This window comes from Equus caballus, chromosome 14 (genome assembly GCF_041296265.1).
Source record: "Equus caballus isolate H_3958 breed thoroughbred chromosome 14, TB-T2T, whole genome shotgun sequence".
NCBI classification, from domain to species: Eukaryota; Metazoa; Chordata; class Mammalia; order Perissodactyla; family Equidae; genus Equus; species Equus caballus.
In genome coordinates this window covers 78,636,916-78,661,766 of record NC_091697.1, presented here as the reverse complement: position 1 = coordinate 78,661,766, position 24,851 = coordinate 78,636,916, and the positions used below count along the sequence as shown (strand labels likewise).

Sequence of the window (24,851 nt, the reverse complement as noted above, 5' to 3'; positions counted from 1 at the left end):
AGCTCTTACTTGCTCACAACGTCATTTGGACGGGGCTCAACTGAGAAGTTCTGCTGGTTTCATTGTTGGAACTGCAGGGATCTGAAGACTTGACTGAGTCTGGATGGTCTAAAAGGGCCTCACTCACATGTCTTGACAGTTGGTCCTGGCTTTTGGCTAGATTTCTATTTCTATGTGGTCTCTCATCCTCAGAGAGACTAGTCTGGGCTTCTTTAGGTGTTAGCAGCACTCCAGAAAAGTCTCTTGAAGCCAAAGCTTGGAAGTCCCACAACATAATTTCTACCAGATCCTATTGGTCAGAGCAAGTCAAAAACCCAGTCAAGGTGCGAGAGGATAGAAAAACAGATGCCGCCTTTTGATAGGAGTGTAGGCAATGTCACACTGAACAAAGGTGTTCATATAGGGATAGGAAAAATTTGTGGCTATAATTTGCAATCTTGTAAAGTCTGCAAAGTAGTGATGAATTTTTATAGCACCTATGCTATCTTTCAACCACAAATAATTGCAAAATTCAAATCGTGAAGGCCAAAAAGAAGTACTAGCTTGAGTTTTCTCCAAACTAGAGCAACATTGTTCTGCTGCTTCATGACAGATCTCAAAAGAAGACCATCATCCAGCCCTGGGGCCTGACACCATCATTTCGATTTCTTTGTTTATTTTTCTGTGTTCTAAGAGTCCTCCACACTTTTCTATTTGATCTAATCAATAAATTTATTTTCATCTGATTCGATATTTTTCCTTCAACAAGCGACTCCCTAGCTGAACATTCCACAACAAATCACATCACTAAGAAATCTGGATCAAGTATGTAGTACTTCTAGAAACTATGAAGTTTGTAAAAGAAGTAAAGAAAAATATATCATTATACAATGTACAAATACTTTTGTTCTTTTCCATGAAAATGATCACTAGAGAAAAATTTAGTTGGGGGTACAGTTAATTAGGCAGGCCCAGAGATCTATTCACATTGCATTAAGGAGAGGTAAGATAAAATAATTTTTGTAACTACTTACAAACAGAAAGTGCCAAAACAAAACTTGAAATTTATGTTTAACTTATTGTATCAAATCTCATTTTAATGAATATCTTTCTAAATTTCTTGTCACAGCCATAGAGAGGCACAAAATGATAACTGCTACCAGGACTTCCTTTAACATGTGTGTCTCTCAAAGATTCATTTCAAAAGCCACAGTCCTTAATACAATACAATACAATTTATTTACTTCGGAGAATTTCATGGGGCAGAATATGCCACTAAACACATTGCATGATAAGAATTGCTCCTTATGGAAGGAAGAGAGGTGAAAGAAAGAGCTACGTGCTGTTTGACAACGTGGCTAACAGAAGCATTTTGGGGAATGGCTAATTCTCCCACTAATGATATTTTTACATTTTCCAATGACGAACTGAATCCTAAACTTGCCATTTTTTTCAGCTGAGGATCTGTTATCAACATTGCTTCACAAAAACAGTTGGAAACTCAAGCAGTTTTCAATTTTAGACCAATTGGTGCTGCCAAAATTATAATACTCAATAACAGAAAACTTCAGTAACGTGAAGTGTGCCTAATCTGGTTTTTAAAACATTTTAAAATCCTGATTACATTATGAGAAGCCACATGAGAAACCAAATGCGTTTGTCTGGAGAAAATGCCACCGGCCGGTGCTATCTTTGGTGGCTAGGTATTTCTCTTCCTACGTGAACAAGGCACCTTACCGTGCATTATTGAAATTAGATAATTCTAATTGATAATTAGGGATTAAAGGTAACCACATGCTAGAGTTCCCAAACAGGTGACCTACTCAACTTATTTTTAAAGGAAATCTTGTAAATGTCTAAAATACTTTTATTTTGCTTTAATTATTTCAAAGTCCTACATGGGTGATAGATAAACTCTACAGGTTCATATGGAATACTCATCACTTTTGAAAAATAGTGACTATTCTAACATTCTTTAATTATATTTCTTACTAATCTTAATTGCCACGATTTCTAAAGACAGTTCCAAAGTGCATCTTGAACAAACAGAAAAGCAATTAGCCTAAATTAATTGCTTTGCTGATGTGATTTGCAGTAGGTATGCTCGGTGGTTTTGAAACTCCTGCCAGTGCTTTCACAACTCGATGTTCTGATGATTTTTTAGCCTATTTTTGCACCAGAGCAATTAACCAGATAATTGTTCTAATGTGAACTTGGCCTTAATCAGTATGTTTAGGTTCAGAGTAGCAATTAACCAAATATTAAACATACATTTAAGGAGCAGTACTTAAAAGTGCTACAAAAGAAGAGTTTAGAAAAAATTTGCAACATTTTTTTCTCATATAGCCTTACTTTTCTTACCAAGAAGCAGAAAAAAGCTGTAACTATCTCCTCTGCCTCTTTTCAATTAATACAAGGGATCACTACATATGAAAGGCAAGTGAAGTTTCTGATTCTTCACTTGAAAGTATTCCAAAGACCCTATTAAAAGGACAAAACCCAATGATTCGATATTAAAATCCAATTTATTGTTCAAAAAAACAAAGCTATGGCTTTCAGATAAATAGCATGCAATACATAAAGCAAGCTCTATCTGAATCCTGACAATTACACTAAATCTTCACCTTATTAACTATCAATTTTATTCAGAAATAAATTTGGAAGAAAGAAGGCATTTGAACCAATGGCCTGGATTTCAGCCAGAGTTCAAGACAAATTTAAAAGCAGACTTAGGCATCTTACAAAAGCAGTATTTATAAATCTCTCAAGAAGCCTATATTAAATTACTCGTCTGAGCTGGGCCCCATGCAAGGTGCCAGGGGCTGAGGTAGGGGCAGAGGGCTGAAGCTGAAGACATGGGTCCCCCTTACAAAGAGAGAGACTGATAAACAAAACACTACACAGGCAACAATGATATATGCCACCAACAGAGTGATATACCAGGCATGCAGCTAGACAGCAACGTGACGGAGCACTTCATTACAACCACCATTATTATTTCATCTTTTCTTTAAATATAAGAGAATTCACATTCACTCTAAGGGAAATTATTAGTAGTACAACGATAATTGTTAATGCAACAAGTTTGCTTTTTTCCACTTCAGCAAGCAAGGAGTTACTTCATACCAACTTAAATTAAATATTTTATCAGTTGAGGAATGATATCCATAAAACCTTTCCATTTTCATGAGGCAAAAGGGTTCAAGCTGAAAGTACTCTGTCATTCCTCATGTTTTCATGTCTTCTTTCTTAATTTCTGAAAGGAGCGTCACACAGAAAATAGCCCAGGTACATACATGTCAGGGCTGCCGTTTTTAATTATTACCAATCAAGTTCCAGCAATTCCTCCTCTGGTTACACATGTGTGTACTTATCTTCTAAAATATTTCTTTATGCCACTGTTCATAAACTATCTTAAGCTGAAGTAAAATCCCCTGCACTAAATTAATAACTAATCACAGGAGATATTTATCATCTCAAGCCTTTTACAAGAAAATTGTCAGATTTAATCACCTTTCTCATATTTTCACTATTTACTAGGCTTCATTTATCATACATTTTAAGATTTTGACAACAGTGAGTTATTTTAATTACCATTTCTGGTTGGGGATTCAGAATAAGACAACTCTTGGGGAAAGCTGGGGAGGGAGGGATGGTCATAAATCTGTCCAAGCAGGCAATTTTTCATCAATAAATGGAGATTTTCTTCATTGTCGGCAATTTTAAAACAGGTTTGAGGTTAGGAAGCCTCCAAATGCATGAGTGTTTAACACCGCCTTCCTCATCGTATAAAATGTGTCCCATTCTTTCCAACAATTTGATCACGATTCTGATTTCACACCACATAAAACATGTTTTTCAAATTCTGCAAATTAAATGCTTAATAAATCTGTTTACTTATCTTGATATTACCCGGAAAACACAAAAGCTGTAGCAGCATTCAGAGTAGCACATCAAGGAATATCAATAGTGTGATTCCACAGAAGCTCTGTTGTATTATTATTATTTGCAGAAATGTTTACTTATGCATTATTGCTCACTCTGACCAAAAGACAAAGCAGAAATTTAAAATTACCATTATACGTTAGAGCTGTCATAAAAATTCACATTCTAAAAGACAAAATAATGTGAACATAGAGAATCAACAGGACAAATTCATCCCCATCAAATCCAGTTTCCATCTCATCACCAGAATTGGAGTTAAAAATCAAAGCAGGCTGAGACATCTACATCTCATATAGATTTCCCTTCCAAGTGATTTTACTAGGTTAACTACTCTATTGTTATCTATCAATTAATACTTCCCTAAAAATGATATTTTGTAACTAGAAGTATTGAGAGAACCAATATCAGAACCATATCGAATATCATTATGTACCAAACAACGGAAAAGTTCCTTTAATTAGAATACACTAAGAATTTCATCTGAGGACAGATGTACAAATCATTTTATCAGAGAAACTTTACCTTTTGTAGAAAAATATCGTCAGCTATATGAAAAATCACATATACTAGGAAAACTGTACCAATTAGTTACGGCAATTATTTCCTATCAAAGTATTGAAACCTTCAACAAAGTTAATTTCCTTCTTTTTAACTCAGTGACAACAAAGTATATACCCAGTATTCTCCTTTACTCTGTAATGGTTAAGTATTGGCTACAACTAACAAGGAGCATTTATAGATAATAAAATATTTTTAAAAATAAATATGTATCATTACATTCTTAAATACCTATTCAAAATTCATCTGTAAACTTCTTTTTGATACCAGCTATGAGCCAGGTGTCGTACAAGACACAAAAATGAACAAGACTTCCTTCTTTCCCTCAAGGAACTTAGTAAGAAATGAAGAGCATTTACAAATGGGGTTTTGGGGAAAATACTTTTTATTACAAAATTAACTGTTTTAAAAACTTATAACTCTGTATATGCAGTAAGATATCCAAAATTTGTCACCTCTCAGATATCCCATAAGGAAAAGAGAAGGTAACATTCTAATGATGTTCAGAATGATCAAGCATAATCTGATGTCTGAGGTAAGATGACCATATAATTTATCATCCAAACCAGGACACTGGAACACAGAATGGAGCAGCAGCAGCAGAACAAATGCTACACCTGACAGAATTCCAAAACAACAGGACTGGGCTGGGACTGTCCTGAGCAAATCAGGACATCAGGTCACTCTAGGTCTGAGGCAGAATAAGGTACCGGGAGACAGTGAGCCCCTCGTGATTAGCGCCTGGACATTGAAGACACACAAAAATGGGTTCCAGTTTTGGTTCCACCACTTATTAGTTGGGATCTGTCTAACCTCTTCGGACCTTAATTCCTTCATTTGAACAAAGGTTAGTTTCTTCCTCAGGGTTGTTGTAAAGATTAAATGAAACTGTGTGTGTAAACACTTAGCATAGTGTATGGCACAGACTGCAATAAATGGTAGCTGTTATTAGCTGTTGTTATTATCCTTGGTCCAAAAATAAAAGAGAGAAAATATTATACACTCTGACCTCACTAGCACGACAAAAACCAATCATGGTTTTAAAGAGAGGGGTTAATGGAGAAAAGGACACAGAATACATTGTTTTTGTAGATGGTTTGGAGCCGGACTAGTATTTACTCCAATACCATACTATTCTTCTAGGGATGATCCTGCAAACAATTGGAAATATAAAAGACAGTGTCAAAACATATGGCAGCCTCAAACAAGTGTCACCAGCTCAGAAAGACTCCATTCTGTCCCTATAACCCTTTCAGAACTCAGTAAAGTATATTTCTTATTCTTTCTGCAAAAATATGAATAAATATCATAGGACATACATAAAACTATGCAGATTACAGAAATAAGCTAAAATTCAGTTTTACTAAAGCTCCACCTAACCAGTCCAACCACATAATTAGGCACCAAAAGTATGCAGCCAGCCTGCTTGGCATTCTACACAGCAGGACAGTGCAGCTACAAACACCACCAGGGAGCTGCTCCGATAGTCAGCATTATTTTTGCCGCCTCTTTATTTCCAAGTTTTCAGGCTTTTATAGGACAAAACTGTTCAAACTTCACACTCAATACTCCAAGGTGAAAAGTATTCCTTTCCTCCAGACCACTTAACTTTAATAGAAAACAAAATATTCTCAAACTCAAATTCAACTATGCCTGCTGGATTTAATGGATAGGTTTGTTCCCCTTGGGCAATCTTTAAACCTCGGTCTCTAGGAGAATTAAGTAATATTAGGGGATTGAAATGAAATAAAATTCTAGGTCCACTGTGACATGACATTCACAGGAAGATGGCAGATTATCCACCCAGTCCTTGAACACTTATAAATACAATATATAGCATATGTTCACAAAACAATTCTTGGAAATAAAACACAATGGGCACTCAGCAAATATTTTATATCACCAACACCTGCTCAAATCCTCTCTGAACTTTATTTCTAAATGTCACCGTTTTTTATTGAATCAACGGAAATTTGAAAGAAGAAACAGAATAAACATCCAGAGAAGATCAAGGGAGTTAGAAAAATCTTTATAGAAAGCCTCATTGAGTTTTACATGAGCCAGGGTGCTGTCAGTAACCCTGAAAAGGGTGGGGAGTAATCTGTCACTCCACACTTCAACCTGTGTATACCTGAAAGATTAAAAAGAGCATGCACAGAAAAAGAAAAGAGAAAGAACAGCATTAGGATTTTTCTTCATATTATAAACAAAGGAATCATGAATCAGATACTAAGCACTGCAAATAAATTCATCTTAAATTATAGGCTTGAAGTTGGAGCGAGTTTAGTAAACTGGTTCAACTCTCTATATAATTCAGGAAACTTTTTCACCACGCTTTTGTTTGAACACTAAGTGGGAGTGAGCTCTCCATTTTGGAAAGCAGTCAATGAAAATGAAGGTCTTAACTTATTTTAAGCTGAATTCTGTCTCTCTCTCTAACTTCCACGTGTTGGCCAAAGTTCTGATGCCTGAAATAATGACAAACTAATGTAGGAAGACTAATTAACTCTCTATTATCTGTTAATATATTTTATCAGACTAAATTAAAAAAGAACTATTTGATTTAAAATAAGAAATATCTAAAAATATCTACATTCTGGATTTTAGTAAAGGAGAATTCAATTTATAGACTGGTTGGGAACAGGCAGATAATATAAAAGAATAGAGCATGCACAGTGGGAATAGTGGAGAAATGGAGAATGGCCAAAGAGAAGAGCCCATTCTTCATCCTGGAAAGACTGCTGAGATGAGAAAATGTGGGCCCAATGTTGCTAGATCCGTAACTTTTCCAAGAGAAGGCCCAAATTCAGAATTTTTATATGAATTATCCCAATTTTTAAAGTGTTAGCAACTAATTCAATTTTTAAAATATTGTATAGGCCAAACAAAACAGCTTTATGGACTGCACTCAGCTGTGGCCCACCAGTTTGCAATTTCAAATGATCTTATTTAAAGAGAAAATACATATAGTTACTATTCTAAAAACTAGTATATGTAAAGTGAAATAGCAACATACCATAAATATTGTTTTATAACTTGAAAGAAACTGATCACGACAGTCCAAGATTTAAAATTCTCTAAATTTTAGTGTCGACTGATGTAATAGCCCCATTTACACAAATCTAAGATTCACACAGCAAATTAACTCCTTAAAGAAAGTATCCTTAGTTATCAATGTTCAACAAATTTAATACATTCAATTTTTTTTAACGGCAAATTCAAAGAATAAATCTTTAGCTAGGCAAGTTCAACTAGTTGGCAACATAATTTACTTTACCAACCAGTCTGGCTTTTGTTATGTTTTGTGACTTTAGCTGATTGATGCTACAGAATCTTTCAATTCTCTTGTATTGTTACCCTCTACTGTTATCCTAATTAATGAGCAGCATGGTCAGCTGTCAATGAAAGGATCATATATTTGATAATGGTTATATAGAGCATATGATTGAACTTTATTTTCAGGACTAATGTAAAAAAATCAAAAATTGGGAGATTAATTTCCTCTGTGATAGTCAATTTAAATATTAAAAAAAGCTTTTGTAAAGATCTATTAAAATCAATTACGTTTCATTTAATTCTTCTTGGCAAAAAAGAACAAAAGAGCTATTATAAGCATATCACTATAAAGATGCTCAGAACCATTCAGTTTTTTACATATTAGCTTTTTACATCCACAGCATGCTGCCTTTGGACTCTGTGCCAAACATACAAAAACGATGATTACCAAATTGGATGTGAAATCACAAAGGATTTATATCAAATACAAATAAACATTTCAATAAACTTAGAGTCAGAGAGAGTGGAGGAGACATTACAACCAGATGTTTAATTTAAATCATTGATAGAAATAGTCAGTGTCCTCTTTTCATAAACCACTTGCATGTTATTTGTATTCAAAAGCAATGGTAAATGTCAAATGACTACTAGACCATCCTTCTGAATACAGGAAAATATCATGCTGTTTAACTCTCTAAACACAAAAAGTGCTTTTAGAAAAACAAAGATAAAGAACAACATGTCTTAGTCACACAGATCACTTCAAGAAACACAAAATGCTAAAAAGTACCATGAGTATAGCAATAAAGCCTTTCAATTACTATATATTTTAAAATTTTGGACTTCAAAAAAAGTTTATAGAGAAGAACACTTAAAATCCAGAATAAACCTTATATCTAAAGAACTGAGAAGAGTATCAAAGTTTATCTTCATGTGAGGTATCTTTTATTAAAGCTGGCAGCATTAAACAGATACTTTTCATATGTACTATGTATAAAATAATATCTAAAGGTTCTATTATACTTTGATTATGAAAGAAAATAATGAGATTAGTTAAAAAAAAAACCTAAGACTTTTACATATAAATATCAATTGTGTGTGAATCTCAGCTGTGAAATAAAAATGACTCATTAGCCATTTGTTTTTTCTTGTTTGTCCTCACCCAGTTTTTACTGCAGCAATGATGGAAAAATTTATCCATTGGAAAAGCCATAGAAAAGTCAAACAAATGGTCTAAATTTAATAGGAATAGTATGACCTTCCACTGAACACAAGATGTTGAAAAGATTAAATGAGAACATGTGTAAAGTGCCTATCAATTACCTGGGGAATAAAGGTTATTTTCCTCCCTTCTATCCTTACAAGGCTCACTATTATCTCACTCATTAAGTCTTATGTCACCTAAAGAGAGCAACCTTTGAGAGCAGCAGGAACTCAGTCCCCACAGTCTGAGACACAGTAACAAGTATTTAGTAGGGGGTTAATAAATGCTTCCTGATTTATTAGAGGATAATAATAATGAACAAATGTAAAACAGACGCTAATTGATAGGCTAAATGCATTAGTGCATTCCAGTGACCTCTATATGAAAGGTTACTAACCCATCCCGGCTAAGTGCTGAAATTATAATTAAGTCTGACGGGAAGTCCTAGATTTATACCAATATAATTACAAATATTACTTAGCTTAGTGATAGAGTATGGCAAGAACAATGAGATGAGTAATTTAGATGATACTGCAAAGTGGGTTTTAATGTTTGAAACTTCTATTACAGTACACAGGATAAGTGCAAGTAGTGTAATTAAAACTTAAAAGAGTCTGATCTTTAAAACTCTACTGTTCAACCTCATTAAAATGCATCTTTTCCCAATTAATACAAACTTTTCCATTAAAAACATAAAAATACATTTTCACTCCTTGCAAATAAATCTCTACAGTACATATATTTGGGATCAAATAGCAAATACCCATTAGAGTTAAGTAGGAAAAAATGATTGAAATAGCAAGAGGTTTGAGTAGACGGAGCCTAACAAAGGGAAGGAAAGGCACAGGGAGGGCTGCCCACTTTTTCATTTGTAAATACCCAGATTCGGCTAAATAAACATTTGAAGAGCTAGAAGATTAGAAGTCCTTGAATATCTTTGTTTAAATGACACAAACCTAAGCAAAACGTTTACTTAGGAGATAACCCCTATAATCATATATAGACTGCATCTTTTTTACCTCTGTGGTCTCAAGTACCGACTCTTCTACAAAGGTCACGTACACAGAAAATTGTTGTGGAATGAAAGGCAATCCTTATCATAATCATTTTTGTTGCAGAAACAGTTTTTTCTCCTTTTAATTCAATACATTACTAAGTTTATCTCAATATTAAGCTAATGCTAAACACCTAAAACCATAGGAAAATGCTTTTTACTTACTTTATTAGTTGTTACAAAAAACAGCTAAAAGATTATTAAGCTGTCATATAATTGACTGTGTAGAAGAATGTTGATTATAGAAAAGAATTTTATTTTTCAAATGTTTATCAACTTCCTTTAGATTTTGATATATTTCCTACAGTGACTATTACTCAAAAAACAATAAATACCTTTTATAAATGATGACCATGTGCCCATTCTAGATTAGTAAATATGTCAGGAAAAATTTTACTAAGAGAAAGCCAAGTCAAAGTCTATCACATAATTTAAAAAGGAATGCAGGGTAATTTAAGAAAATGTCACTAAAATTTAACATAATTGGGGAAAATGGAGTCTACATGATTTTATTTTTAAAGTATAAAAGCAAATTAAAAGTAGAGGGGGAAGTATCTTGAATTTAAAGCATTATCTGACACAAACTTAATAAATCATTACTCCTATTTGTGAAAAAATATTTAAATCTAAATAAGTTCTAATTTTAGCTGAAATAAGTGCTTTCTCTTTTGAAAGCAAAATATTTTTGGTGGCCTACCTTTTATTTATTTTTTTCTTGAGAAAGACTCGCCCTGAGCTAACATCTGTTGCCGATCTTTCTCTTTTTTTTGTTTGAGGAAGATTCACCCTGGGCTAACATCTGTGCGAATCTTCCTCTATTTTGTATGTGGGTCGCCACCACAGTGTGGCTGGCGAGTGGTGAAGGTCCACACTGGGGATCCGAACCAGTGACCCCTGGGTTGCTGAAGCCAAATGCACCAAATTTGACCACTACGCCACAGGGCCAACCCCAGTGGCTTATCTTTTTTAAAAAAAAAAAACAAAAAAAACTTATTCTTGGAAAGCTAATGGGCAAGAATCTCGTCTCAAGCCTATATTTAAGAACCTACCTAAACTCATTAGTTACAGTAAAGTAGCGCCACTCTGCAGCTGTTTTTATCATTAAAAAGTCTACTTTCAAGGGTTCTGGCACTTTTTTCCTTCATGCAATGTTTCAAAGAAAAATCAGTTCTTATAAGATAAATTATAAATTTTTCATAAGAAAAAACTATCCATTTTACACATTTCTACACTATATATTAAAGTTTCCATCACATGACTTTCATTTGCAAAACAAATTATATTTATAAGAGAACAAAATGCCATCCTTGAGAAAGGATCTAAATACATAACGTCTGAAATAGCTTCTCAGAATCATTTCTCTTGACAAGTGAACAGCAAAATCAACCACAAAAGTTGCAAAAATATTAAAGTGAAAAACAAACAACATATCTTGGATGGATGACAAAGAAAAAATTCAACAGACTGCTGTTATAATTGTTTAGGTAAACATTTGAATCTTAACACATAAAAACCTTGTCACAAATATAAGCAATGGATGGGTTAAAAGTATACATCTGGATGGTTTTAAAAACTTAAACATATCTATTTGAAAAGGTATGGTTACATTAAATTTTCCTTAAAGTTCACATGCCTTGCTATAATGATAATCAGTATTTGGTACATAGAACAAATGTTTGCCTCTGGAAAATGGTTTTTAAGATGTTACAATGGTTACCTGTCATTTATGATCCAGTTCAGACAGAGGTTGAGAGAGCTAAGATTTTTGCACCTCTTGACAATTTCCATCACGGTTTCATTATCCAGTTCAGTGATATGACGTAGGTCCAAGCTGGAAAGGTTTCTTAGCTAACAAGATAAATAAAATGAAAGATTGGAAAGGTAAATACTAGGTTCATCCTCAAAAATTACATAGTTTATTACAAAGTAGAGTATCACTGTACAATATTTAAAATAGATAGTCTAGAATCATTAAACTAAATGTTTATGTAATATTTTACATACTAAATTAGAAATGAAGGCAGAAATCTATAGTGAACATAGAAATGGCAACAAACATTAAAATCAAACAACGTTTATCGAGGTATCAAAAAAATCAAAAGTTAGCAATCTAATAAGCAGGGAAGCTGTTATATATTACATTAAGCACCCACAATTTGATAGGATTATTCTTTTTAACATTGTTCAATTTCAGATATTTATCTTCATGATTGTAATGCCACTTTGGTATAGGTTTTCTCATTTTTTAAAAGATGAAATATGAGTAAGTGGTTAATTCAGGGATTCTTGGCAATTATTTTATCAATGTACTCCAAATTGTACTCTTATGGGTTGTGTGTTTCACCATGCAGAAAGCAATATAAAACATTGTTTAAATGGTAAAGATTTTCTCCAGGTACCACCTTCCCCATTTCTTCATTTTCTCTACTCCTTTCCTGATGTTTCCTGTCTTCCCCTGATATTTAGTCCCCAAAGAAAATTAATAATATCATTTACACAAAGATGGTAGGATCTTAAGTATCTTCTTCAAATAAGCTACATTTCAAATAAGCTATTTTTACTTAATAACATGCAAAGAATTAATCCGGAGGCACATGGTAGACAAAATAACATCCCTCCCAAAGATGTCTATGCCCTAATTTACCTTATAAGGCAAAAGAGACTTTCAGATATGATTAAAGTTATGGGTTTTGAGATGGAGAGATTATCCTGGATTCTCAGGGTAGGCCAATCTAAGCACATGAGCCCTCATGGGCAGAGAATCTTCCAAGCTAAAATCAGAGAGATGTGACAGAAGATGATGCAGGAGATACTTGAATTGTTAAAGGGATTCAACCTGCTCTTAGTTGCTTTGAGAATGGAGGAAGAGGGCCAGGAGCCAAGGAATGTGGGCAGCCTCTAGAAGCTGGGAACAGCCCTGAGATGACAAACAGTGAGAAATAGGGATTTCAGACCTACAGCCTTAAAGAACTGAATTCTGTCAAAAACCTGAAGCAGCAAGAAAATAGATTCTCCCCTCGAGCTTCCAGAAAGGCATCAGACAGCTTGATTGTAGCCTGGTGAGACCTGTATCAGACTTGTGACTTCTAAACTAGGAGAGGATAAATTTGTGCTGCTTTAAGCTGCTGCATATGTGGTAATTTGTTACAGCAGCAATAGAAAACTAGTGGTCAGCATTTCCAGCCCCATGAGGGCGCTCTCCCAGGACAGGCCAGTCTTCTCTAGGACACTCTCAAATCCTTCTGCAGAGAGAGCAGGCTATTCCTGCAGGAAGCTGACTTGCAGGTGTAACCCAACTGCCAAAGGCCTCAGAGCAGCGAGACAGGCAGGTCCCACCCAAGAGTCAGTTAAGCTTCAATCCCAAGAGAGGATAAGCCACTGGAATCTCCACTGCATATGGCCAGAGAGAAGAAAATACTCTAAAGCAGCACCAACCCAAAGAACTTTCTGCAATGAGGGAAACATTCTATATCTCTGCTGTCCAATATGGTAACCACTAGTCACATGTGGCTACGAAGCACCTGAAACGTGACCAGTGTGAAGGAGGACCTGAATTTTTTCTATCTTACTTAATTTTCTTTACTTTACATTTAATTTTTTATATCTGCATGTGGCCAGTGTCTACAGTGTTGGACAGAGCAGCTCGAGAGAAGTGAGTCTGCCAGGCAGCACTCAAACCCTCTTTTCCACCTCAGCTCACAAAAGGAGAAGCGACAGAGAGGGTTCATGCAGAGTCACTACTGGCTGCTCTCTGATGCATGTTGCAGAACTACGGAGAGAAACAGAGATAGCTAAGAGAGATGAAATAGGAAAAGGTCCACAACAGTAGGGAAATTCCTCCTAATTAAGACAGCAAGCTTCTGTACACTAAGGACTGAACTCTAAGCATTCATAAAGAGATTTAAGAAAAACTCTCTGCAATCGGCCTATCAGGTCAGATGTTCAATGAAGTCACTAGTCCAGTGTGGGACTCAGGACAACACTCTAGAACCGAGGCAGGACCAGGAAAGAGGAAATGGGTTCTGACAAAGTTCCTACTCAAGTTAGCACAGTCTAAGGGCTTTATCAACATCAGAACATGATGGGTACTTGGCAACCAAAGCACACTTTAGGGGATGGACTCACCTTTGTTAAAATGAAACAGATCCCTCTGGCTGTCTCAGCAGCTCCAGACAGCTGACCAGTCAGAGCCTGGGCTGACTCCTTGGTCCCTTCCTCAGGGGTCTCCTCCCTCCTCTCTCTGATAATTATAGTCAACACCACACCCAGGGCCCAGAGGTGAGCTGCTCAGGCTCTAACATTCTACCCCAAACACGGCCCCTGATCCCTCTCCTTTACCTCTCGCCTTAAGCAAGGGAGATTGGCATTAAACAAAACAACGACAAAAATTTCTGAAGTATCTAAAGGAACAAAAAAAGAAATAGCTATGTAAAATACAAAATAAATAGCAAAATAAGTTTCCACATAGTCTTTCTGACATCACTAAGATTCACTCACAGAATCAAGGGGCTGATACACACGCTCCTTGCTATGTTTTCTTCCCTCCCAACTGACACATCTCCACATGGTGGGCACGGAAACTGAAGCCATCCAGAGGAATGACAGGGTTTAGAGCAAAGTGGAAGGCTGTGAGTCCAGTGACAATGTCTTTTACAAAGAAGCAGGAGATACCAGGAGTACAGAAGAAGATGACAGTAAAACAGGAGAGACAATAATGGTAACGCCAAACGGCACAAGTCCCAAAGACTCAGTGTTTTCTTTTTTTTTTTTTTTTCCAAGATTTTATTTTTCCTTTTTCTCCCCAAAGCCTCCCGGTACATAGTTGTATATTTTAGTTGTGGGTCCTTCTAGTTGTGGCATGTGGGATGTCACCTCAGTATGGCTTGATGAGCAGTGCCATATCTGTGCCCAGGATCTGAACGGGCGAAACCCTGGGCCACCGAAGCGGAATGCGTGAACTGTAACCACTTGGCCACAGGGCCGGCCCCTCAGTGTTTTCTTAATTATATTTGTCATTATACTTTTCAAGAGAGGTAGAAGAGTAACGGTCTGGAAGCAGCTATGAAGAGCAAGGAGGATCTTGTCCCCACCCCCACCGACCCTGATAAATCCAGTGAGAAAATAAACAAGGTGGTAGGCAGAATTCTAAAATGACCCCAATGACCCATGCCCTAGTATAATCCTGCCCCTTGAGTGTGGGCAGGACCTGTGATTATGATGGGATATCCTCCTTATAAGGCAAAGGTGAGGGGTTTGCAGCTGTAATTAAGATCTCTGACCAACTGACATTGAATTAATCCAGAGACAGTATCCTGGATAGGCCTGACCTAATCAGCTGAGCCGTTACAAGCATCTAGAGGGATTCTCCTGCTGGCCTTGAAGAAGTAAGTGGCTATGCTGTGAGAGGGCCTGCGAGAGGCCTGTGAGAAGGCCATATGGCCAGGACCTGTAAGAGGCCTCCAGGAGCTGAGAGCAGTCCCCAGCGGGCAGACAGCAAGAAAATGGGGACCTTAGTCCTACAATTACAAGGAATTGAACTCTTCCAACAACTACATGACTTTCTAAGAGGATCTAAGCTCTAGAAAAAAATGCAACCCCAACTGAGACCTTAATTGTGGTCTTGTGAGACCCTGGGCAAAAACCAAGTTGGAATGTCTGGACCCCTGACCCATGGAAACAGTAAGATGATAAACGTACATTGTTTTAAGCTGCTAAGTTTGTAGTAATTTGTTGTGCAGCAATAGAAAATTAATACAGAAGGGCTGTAGGGGACTCTGTATCCTTGAAGAGAAGCCAGGTTCCTCTTAAGACAAGGGGACTATCCTGAGCCATTTTAAACTCTTGAGATGCATATGCTCATAAAAGCATAGAGGGAGATGCTTGGTCCACTCCTCTAGGGGCATCTTCAGCTGCCAAGAAAGTACTCCCTGGGAAGATGGGCAACCCTGATGTGGCAGCTCTTGTTAGTTCCACACTGGAGGAGGGAAGGAGGTCTTGCTAAATTTCTCAAAACAATCCTCACTTATGGGAAGATGAGTTTAATGGAAATGTTTCATGAAAATGTTTGCATAGCCCCTGGCTTTTACTCACTTTATATTCTGTCAACAGTCACCTGTTTCCTATACATGTCTTAATATGACTAGGTAACTGTCTTTTTACTTTCACTAAACTTTTATTTTTCACAAGATTCTGCATTGGGGCTAAATAAGTGGCTAAACTGGCTTCACTGGTCAAGTTTTCTTTTCTTTCTTTCTTTTCTTTTTTTTTTTTTTTTTTGCTGAGGAAGATTCACCCTAAGCTAACATCTCTTGCCAATCTTCCTTTTTTTGCTTGAGGAAGATTTGCCTGAGCTAACAACTGTATCAATCTTCCTCTATTTTGTATGTGGGTTGCTGTCACAGCACAGCCACAGATGAGTGGTGTAGGTCTGTGCCTGGGAACTGAACCCAGGCTACCAAAGCAGAGCGTGCTGAACTTAGCCACTAGGTCACAGGGCCAGCCCCAAGTTTTCTTATTCTTGATTAAGCAAAGACAAACTTGCACATGTCAAGGATCAGAGCCACTATTAAATTTTATATTCCTCTTACTAATGTCTCCCTCAGAAATGTACCCTATACCTTTATTTTCTATATAAAAATCACCATTTTCTTAAACTACATTATTTTTACAGTTACCTATATTTACAGAGTATTTTAAATAGATCTCGACACCTGAAAACTTTTATAATTGTTGGAGATGTACTGTTCCAGGAACATGTGAAAAACCAAATCACCTCTTTGAGTTGTAGGTGCTGGAGTGGCTTGCTGGGCTCATCCTGACAGCAGCCTCATGTCAGTACCACAGCAAAACCGGAAATATATGAAATGCACCCATAGGGCTGCTTGAAAATACTTTGAAGGATGACTATTAAACCTATGAATGTTGCGCCAGCCCAGTGGCACAGCAGTTAAGTGCACACATTCTGCTTCAGCAGCCCGGGGTTCACCAGTTCAGATTCTGGGTGTAGACATGGCACCGCTTGGCAAGCCATGCTGTGGTAGGCATCCCACATATAAAGTAGAGGAAGATGGGCACCAATGTTAGTTCAGGGCCAGTCTTCCTCAGCAAAAAGAGGAGGATTGGCAGCAGATGTTAGCTCAGGGCTAATCTTCCTCAACAAAAAATAAAATAAGAAACAAAAATAAATAAACCTATGAATGTTAAGGATGAATTCTGTTAAGTGTAACTACATGCACACATGAACAGTTAATATAGCCAAGTATAGTACACAGACGACATCACTTTATTTTCCCAATTATCCTTTATTATAGTCACTAGGAATATGGAGAGTCATAAAAATTTTATCCAGCCACATAAATATCTACTACACATGCATAAATATCTACTACACATGCACATTTTGGGGTCCAGCACAGCTTATGACACAAAGTTTCTATTTGAATTCTTACACACCTCTCAGCTTCCTTCACTGTAAAGTATCTCTTTCTCACAACAGTGTGAATGTACTCAATAGCACTGAACTGTACACTTAAAAATGGTATTAAAAAAAGATAAACTTGATGTTATTTACATTTTACCTCAATTAAAAAAAATCACTTCATGAACCAGGACATGGTAGGAGGAAACAATAAAGCTCTGCAGAGAAGACAATCTAAAGGTGCTTGTGCCAGTTTGGTCCCCTCACATTAGGGAAGATAACTGAGGACCAAAGAGGTTTGAATACCTTATTGAGGTATAGATAATGGGGAGAGAGATGTTAGCAAATCTAAACTGTTTTACAGATTTGGGAAAATCTAATGGCATAGCAAAAAGTAACAATTCCAGTTACTACGTATGTGATAAAATTCTAATTCTAGTTGACTGACTCTTGAACTTTCAGAAATCCTGCATTCACACCCACTTCTCAGTGCAAGGTGGGTCAGACGGTGACACGAGGCCACCTGTGGCTGACACCGCCCCGCATTTATTGTCCATAACTGGAACATTTCTTACTCTTCCAATGCAGTACAAACTCATACATGAGGAAACGGGTTTTCATCAGCTCTCACAAGCCAGCATTCTACTGAGATCTTGAAGAGTATTTGATTCTCGGATTCAATTAAAGCTCATTTTTTCATGAGCTGACAGTCGTTGTCTATGCTCAAGTGGCCTTCCCTAGGACCATTTTAGCTACTTTGACTTGAAATATGACAGTATCCAAAGCAGGTCCAGGAGGCTAATTTCCAGTAACCAGCATCATTCCAAGACACGTACTGAGCACCTCTAAGGGATGTGGCATTTTTATTCAAAACTGCACAAACAGCTCTGTCAAATTCATCACACTCTTTCTCTTGCTATGGGAATTTCATAATAGTGCCCTCCAGTGTTTCATAAAAGGCTACCTAAAATAATCCTTCATAGTCTGAAACAAATAATTACATTTAGGAAACTGACATTTTAATTAAACTTATTTTCCCTATAAATTCACAGGGAGGCTTGGGTTACACAAATCACACAGGATTTGAATAAGCAAAGCCATACAACAAAGATCTTCTAAATGCTTCACTCCAGTTTTTAAACATTTAGTAAGGTATCTTAAAAGAAACCCAAGTCAGAATGTAGAATGTAATCAACTTTCAATTTAATACTGCCTTTATTGGGAAAAAAATATGACCTATAACCAATTCAGGTTAAAGACTAAAATTAGTTAGTGATTGGTATGGCCACGTATGTATTTAAGTATAAAATGAGACACTAAAATGTTTCCTAGGAAACACAGGCTTGGAGGATTATAAAAAGACCTCAAATGGCTTCCAAATTTTCTTAAGACTCTGGAAAAGTAAAATATGAAACAAAATCCTCAGTTGTACACGTTGCCTACAGTGGATCAGAGGACACACAGTACCTTGGCAAAGGCAGCAGGGATGTTCCACTGTTTCAGGCTACTGAGGATAATTTATGTGAAGCCAGTTGGAGGTGATAATTTCTGAAAAGAATAAAAACTTCTGTAGAGTTAAATACCTTCAAATGTCAACTAGTACCTAAATTACTTCTTGTCAGCCCTGCAGATGTTGGTTTTATGGGGACAGGGTTTCAGAGCAATCAGGTGTAATCTTTACGGAGCAAAGTCAAGGGTTAAGACAAGCTGCTGGGGCTGTGGATAGCACCACACACTCATCTGCCAATCACCTGTCCGGCTGCCAAGATGGAGATCACGGCAGAGACCGAAGGCACAGAAGACAGGAGAGTCAGAGAAAGGCATTTATAAAAAACTGAGGAGAGCCTCCTCGTAAGGACAGAGAGAGGGAGACACAAGGAGAAAGGCAGGGGGCTGCAGCACAGGTCTTGCATGGTAAAACCAGAAACAATAGTAAAGAGACTAAGACTGCTGAGAATGGAAAGGCAAGGGACAGAGAGAGAATTTCTATCCCTGAGCATAGGAAGACTTCCACACCTTGACAGGGCCTGATATCTATGTTTAGAGAGGGACGTGGGTGGACGAGGGAGACAACGAGGGGCATCCCCTCTGGTCATCAACAGGCTGAACCTCAGCCCGGTTAAGGATGCCACTGGAGTATGAAGTGGTAATAAAAGCTAGATAAGCCACATTTAGGACATCAGGTAAATCCTTCCTAGCACCTCACAGAACTGAGAATCTCCGGGGAGAACGGAAAGCTTTTAAATAGCCTGAGAGCCTGGCAGAGTCAATAAAGGTTTCTAATTCTAACCATGAAAACAGGGCTTCCAGGGTCTTGAATGCTACCACATCCACAGGAGCTACCATGTGAGTTCTCTGGCACCTTCTCTGTATATTCCTTCCAACCACTGCCTTCCTAAGTACACTGGGCTGCTGCCTCTGTATTATTTCCAAATCCAAGACCTGTTCGGTTCTGCTATTCTCCTGCTGGATCTAACATCTTTCGCAATTTTATTCACATTCTGTTTTGCTTTCTAGGACACTTTACTGCACTGCTTCTTCTCAGACTGCCCCTTCTACTCCTTCGTGCAACATTACCAGCCAGATTAATATTCTTTAAATAACTTTGATTACATCTCCCACCTTCTCTGAAACCTTTAGGAAATGAAAATATTTCAACTGTAAAAAAGAATCCCAGAACTTGCCTATCCAGGCCCTTCACTGTCCATTCCAACCATTCTCTGACATCTGTTAATGTAGCTCAAATCTCTTTCCCCAAGTCTTGAGAAGTTGTTCTCACTATGCTCAGAGAGTTGTGCTCATAATTTTAAAGCTGATCTCACTTCTTGATTACTTTAGAGTCAGGAAAAATTAGTCTTAGAAATATAATATACTTGCCTTAAGATGAATTATTAACTGGGCAGTCCCCGACACAACTGTGCCCTTTAGACAAGAATCATCACTCGGCAACAGCTGCCAAAGGACCAGGGGAGCAACCTTTCTTTCCTGCTACAACAACTGGTGAGTCCCCTCTTTGTCTTCTCCATCTTCTTCCCCTTCCCGCTCTTGTTCCTCCTTGCCCCCCACCAGCCCTTCCTGGGCTGTGTTGCTCAGAACCAATCTCTCATTGCAAACATTTGACATCTAATCTCAATGCTTGAGCTGGTCCAGATCTGGGTCTCTGGTGAGGTAGTTGTGGTGCACTTTCATTCATACTTAAATGTTTCCTGAGTACCTGGCTCTAACCTTGGCTGCACGTTAGGATCATATGGGGAACTTTAAAAAAATACGGGGCCAGCCCAGTAGTGTAGTGAAGTTCCCATGCTCTGCTTCGGTGGCCCTGGGTCAATGGGTTTGGATCCCAGGTGCAGACCTACACACTGCTCATCAAGTGATGCTGTGGAGGCGTCCCACATACAAGATAGAGGAAGACTGGCATGGACGTTAGCTCAGGGATAATCTTCCACGAGCAAAAAGAGAAGGATTGGGAACAGATGTTAGCTCAAGGCCAATCTTCCTCACAAAAAAAATAAAAAATAAAAAATGCTAATGACCAGGTCCCATCCTTAAAGGTTCTGATTTAATTGGCTTGGGGTGAGGCCAGCCATTACTATTTCTATAAATGATATCCAGCTGATCCCAGCCTGGACTGGGAACCACTCACCTAGTGCAAAGCAGTTAATATCTAAATCCAGTTTCTGAACATGTAAAAATAATTTGTAAAGCTCAGCATCTTCAATCACTCAACAAAGAATTCAGAGATATTATTCACATAGTCAATAACTATTCATTGGGCATCCACTATGCAGCAGAAAATATTCTAGTTGCTAAAAATACAGCAGTGAACAAAACAGACAAAAACCTCTGTCCACAGGGTGCTTACATTCCTAGCTGGAAGGGGGTAGGGGGAACAATAAATAAAACAAACAAGCAAAGTATACAGTATGTTAAAAGGTGTTAAGTACTATAGAGAAAAAATAAAGCAAGGCAAGGCAGATGGAAAACAATGGAGGGAAGGAAGATGGGGTGTAATTTTAAAAAGGCAGTCAAGGATGATCTCACTGAAAAGATATTTGAGCAAAGATGTGAAGGAGGTGAGGGAGCAAACAACCACGGTGATGTCTGGGGCAAAAGTGAGTGCAAAGGCCCTGTGATGGGAACTGGCCCAGGGTTTTGGAGGATTAGTAAGGAGCCAGAGGTTCTGGAGCAGAGTAACAAAAGGGAAACTAAGAGGAGACACAGCCAAAGAGGTGAGTGAAGACTGTATGAGGCCTTGTAGGCTAAGGCAAGGATTGTAGCTTTTGCTCTGAGGAATCTGGGAGCCACTGGAAGGTTTTGAGCAGGAGCGTGATATGATCTAACGTACATTTTAAAATAATCATTCTAGCTTCTGTGTGAGTCTGGAATAGGGGCAAGATGCAAGCAGGGAGAGGCTGTACTGAAATAATCCAGCCAAGCGATATCAGTGACTCAGACCACAGTGACAGCAGCTGGAGGTGGTATAAAGTGGTCAGATTCTGGATACATACAAAATTAGAATCAACAGAATTTTTTGACAAATAGGTTATGAGGCCTGAGAGAAAAAGAAGAATAAAGGATGATTCCAAGGTTTTTGGTTTAAGTAACTAGAAGGTATTGCTGCAATTAACTAAGATGGTTTGGGGGCAGGTAAGAAAAGAGAGGTGGGTTTTGAATATGCTATATCTGAGATGTCTATTAGATATCCAGGAACAGAGTCAAATAAATTCAGGAATCATTAGCACACATATGGCATTTACACTTGTAAATTTAAAATAAAAAAGCATTAATCCTACATAAATGTGCTGAATTCCCTAGGTTAACTAGGTGCAATAATAGTAGCCTAAAATTTATAGTGAGTAAAAAAACTTATTCTTAATTGATTAAATTACTATGCAGGGATATATATCCTTAGTAATAAAATATAATACATACTAGCACAATTCTAAAAAGTGCATTAACAGTGATAGTGTCCTGAGCCACCTGGGGCAGTTACAAGGCTGGCTTCATTTCCTATCAAAGCATAATTCAGCCTCCATGGCTCCAGAGCATGTCCTCTGTAAAACCTCCCGGCATGCCCACAGTAAGAGACTCTGCTCTATGTACACCCAGAGATGTTGCGCATTTTCCCACCACGGCTTTAAACATGCTGCTTTATAATTTGGTGTAATTAAGTGTATATTCCTCCCGCTAGAGTCAAAGGCAAGCTGTTGCAGGTCAGGGACTATGTCTTATTCACGTTTGTGTCACCAGTGCCAAACACGGTACCAGGTGCATCGAACACATTTATTAAATGCTTATTGCTGAATAAGTAAATTTGAAATCAGGATCACGACTTTAAGCATAATTTCATTTATTTAACTTTCTAGAAGTCAGGTCTCTGTTCTTTTAACTATATTAAATGTGGAATCTGCAGCTCTGAAGCTACATATTTTTTAAAGTGATATATTTGAACATAAACTTCACTAATATGTGCATTAAATAATAAAAAACAACATTCTCATTCCACACAATTAAAGATCATTTTAGAACAAGAAGCATAGTCAGCTCTCTATTTACATATTTGTTCCTAAAATGAAGAACGTTAAAAAAGGAAAAAAGCCTCTGTAAGTTGTCAGAGTTTTGATGCATGTGCAGGAATTTTGAGTAGTTCACCAAGATTTTAATCACTGTCTTCTGCTGCAGAAATGTGAATTTGTTAATTGGATTTCTGCTTCTTAGTATCCAATTCAGAACGGATGCTCCGCTCCTCCTCTTGCACTCTGGCAGGCAGCACAGTCTCTAATTGACTTTTTTCTAGGACTTTTCTTTCCACAAAATCCCTTTCTTTTCTCCATATAAGATTTCTAGAGCTCATAACGAACTATAAACAGCACTTAAAGTTAGCAGCACTAAGCAGCCCTGTCACTTTTCTACCCAGCAGGACCTAAGAACTGAACTTCTCTTCAATTAAAAAATAAAATGTTCACACTGTTGCACTTAAGAAAAGAAATCAAAGCTTAAACAAATTAAGGGTAAATTAAGTCAAATGTGAATGTAAGTAAGGAGAGATTACTGCACCTAATTGGACTGGTTGTGTACCTCTCTTTCATTTCCTCATACCAAGTTCAGAGATCTATTTTAAAAAAGCACAGTTCATGGAATTTTGAACCCATTTCAGTCACTTGTATCCACATATCACACTTCAATGTGTCAAAAGTTTTGGAAATATATTCCAAATAAAATTTTAACAACTTTATTTTTAAAAATAGTAAAATAATTGAAACACCATTAGCCCAAGACAAAAGCTTATCATATCCACTCCAAGTGACCTGCTCACTGACCTCTTCACCTTACACTATTAAAGCAAAACAGTCAAATTATTCCATTCTTTATTTCTAGACGTGTGAAGCTGAAAAACAAAGGAATGACCTTAACGATTTGTAATTAAAAAAATATTCTGGCACATATTTGTGTTTTCTAGCATCCCAAAATTATTAGAGAAATGTTGTACCTACTATCTATAAAATGTCTTTTTTTTTTCTTCCTGGTTTAGAATATGCAACTGCGACTCACCTTCACATTGAAAAATCTCTTAGCCCTACACTCTCATTTCTGGGCCTCAGCAGAAAGCCAAAGCTCAGAGTAAAAAGTGCCTAACCCTTAATTCTGGAAACTAGTCTTCCTAGTCTGTGACCAGGTACTGTTTCAGAAAGTGTGAGCCAAAAAGCCCTGGTGCACAGCACCACCACCAGCTGAGCCACTTGCCATCTTCGGGGCTTCCATACTCTCAGAAAAATCCTTCCTAGCATGTGCAAGAACACCACGAGGCCCTGTCAACAGGTACCTGCAGCTTCTCTCTGGGGTCCATCCATGGATCTGGAGCACCCTAAATCATCCAGGAAGAAAACAGCTAACCTAGGCTTCCATCAGCAGTTTTCTCTCAATTTCTAAGCCATTTTTATGAGAAGAAACATTCCAAAATGTATACATAACTGTTCCCCTACCCTCCTTCCTGAAGTCCCCAAATAAAGCCCAACTATCCCTTCTAGTTGGAAGGCAAGTCTGATATTAGCAATCTAAAAATGAATCAATCAGATTCCCCCTACTAGTGAGAAAGGAGGCGCAGAATCTCATTCTAAAAGAAATCACAATGCAGTTTAGAAAAAATACTGTTTCTTGTACAATTTTCATTTCTGGCGTTGCACTTAATTTAATTATTCATGGCACCATCCAAGTGCCTCGATCACCTATGATAATGAAAGAATGAACACTTTCCAGGTGAGAAGAATCTGAGAAGACTCAAACTTTCCAAAGGGCATGTAAGGATTTATATTCAAAATCCAAGGTAGGAACTCTCCAAACACTGAATCAGACCCGTCTGTTTTACTTAGTTTGACCCTTGTTCTACAGACAGTTCTGAGAAGCAACAGTGTTTGGTT

At 37.4% G+C, this 24,851-nt stretch overlaps 1 protein-coding gene across 1 annotated transcript in view; it reads right to left on the bottom strand.

The window, feature by feature from the left end:
- Positions 1-24,851, bottom strand: part of FBXL17 (F-box and leucine rich repeat protein 17) — a 463,835-nt gene that overhangs the window by 290,547 nt on the left and 148,437 nt on the right. Inside the window, exon 6 of the mRNA XM_023617906.2 lies at positions 11,734-11,864. Within this exon, the coding sequence (XP_023473674.1) occupies positions 11,734-11,864 (131 nt within the window). The remainder of the gene's footprint in view (positions 1-11,733; positions 11,865-24,851) is intronic.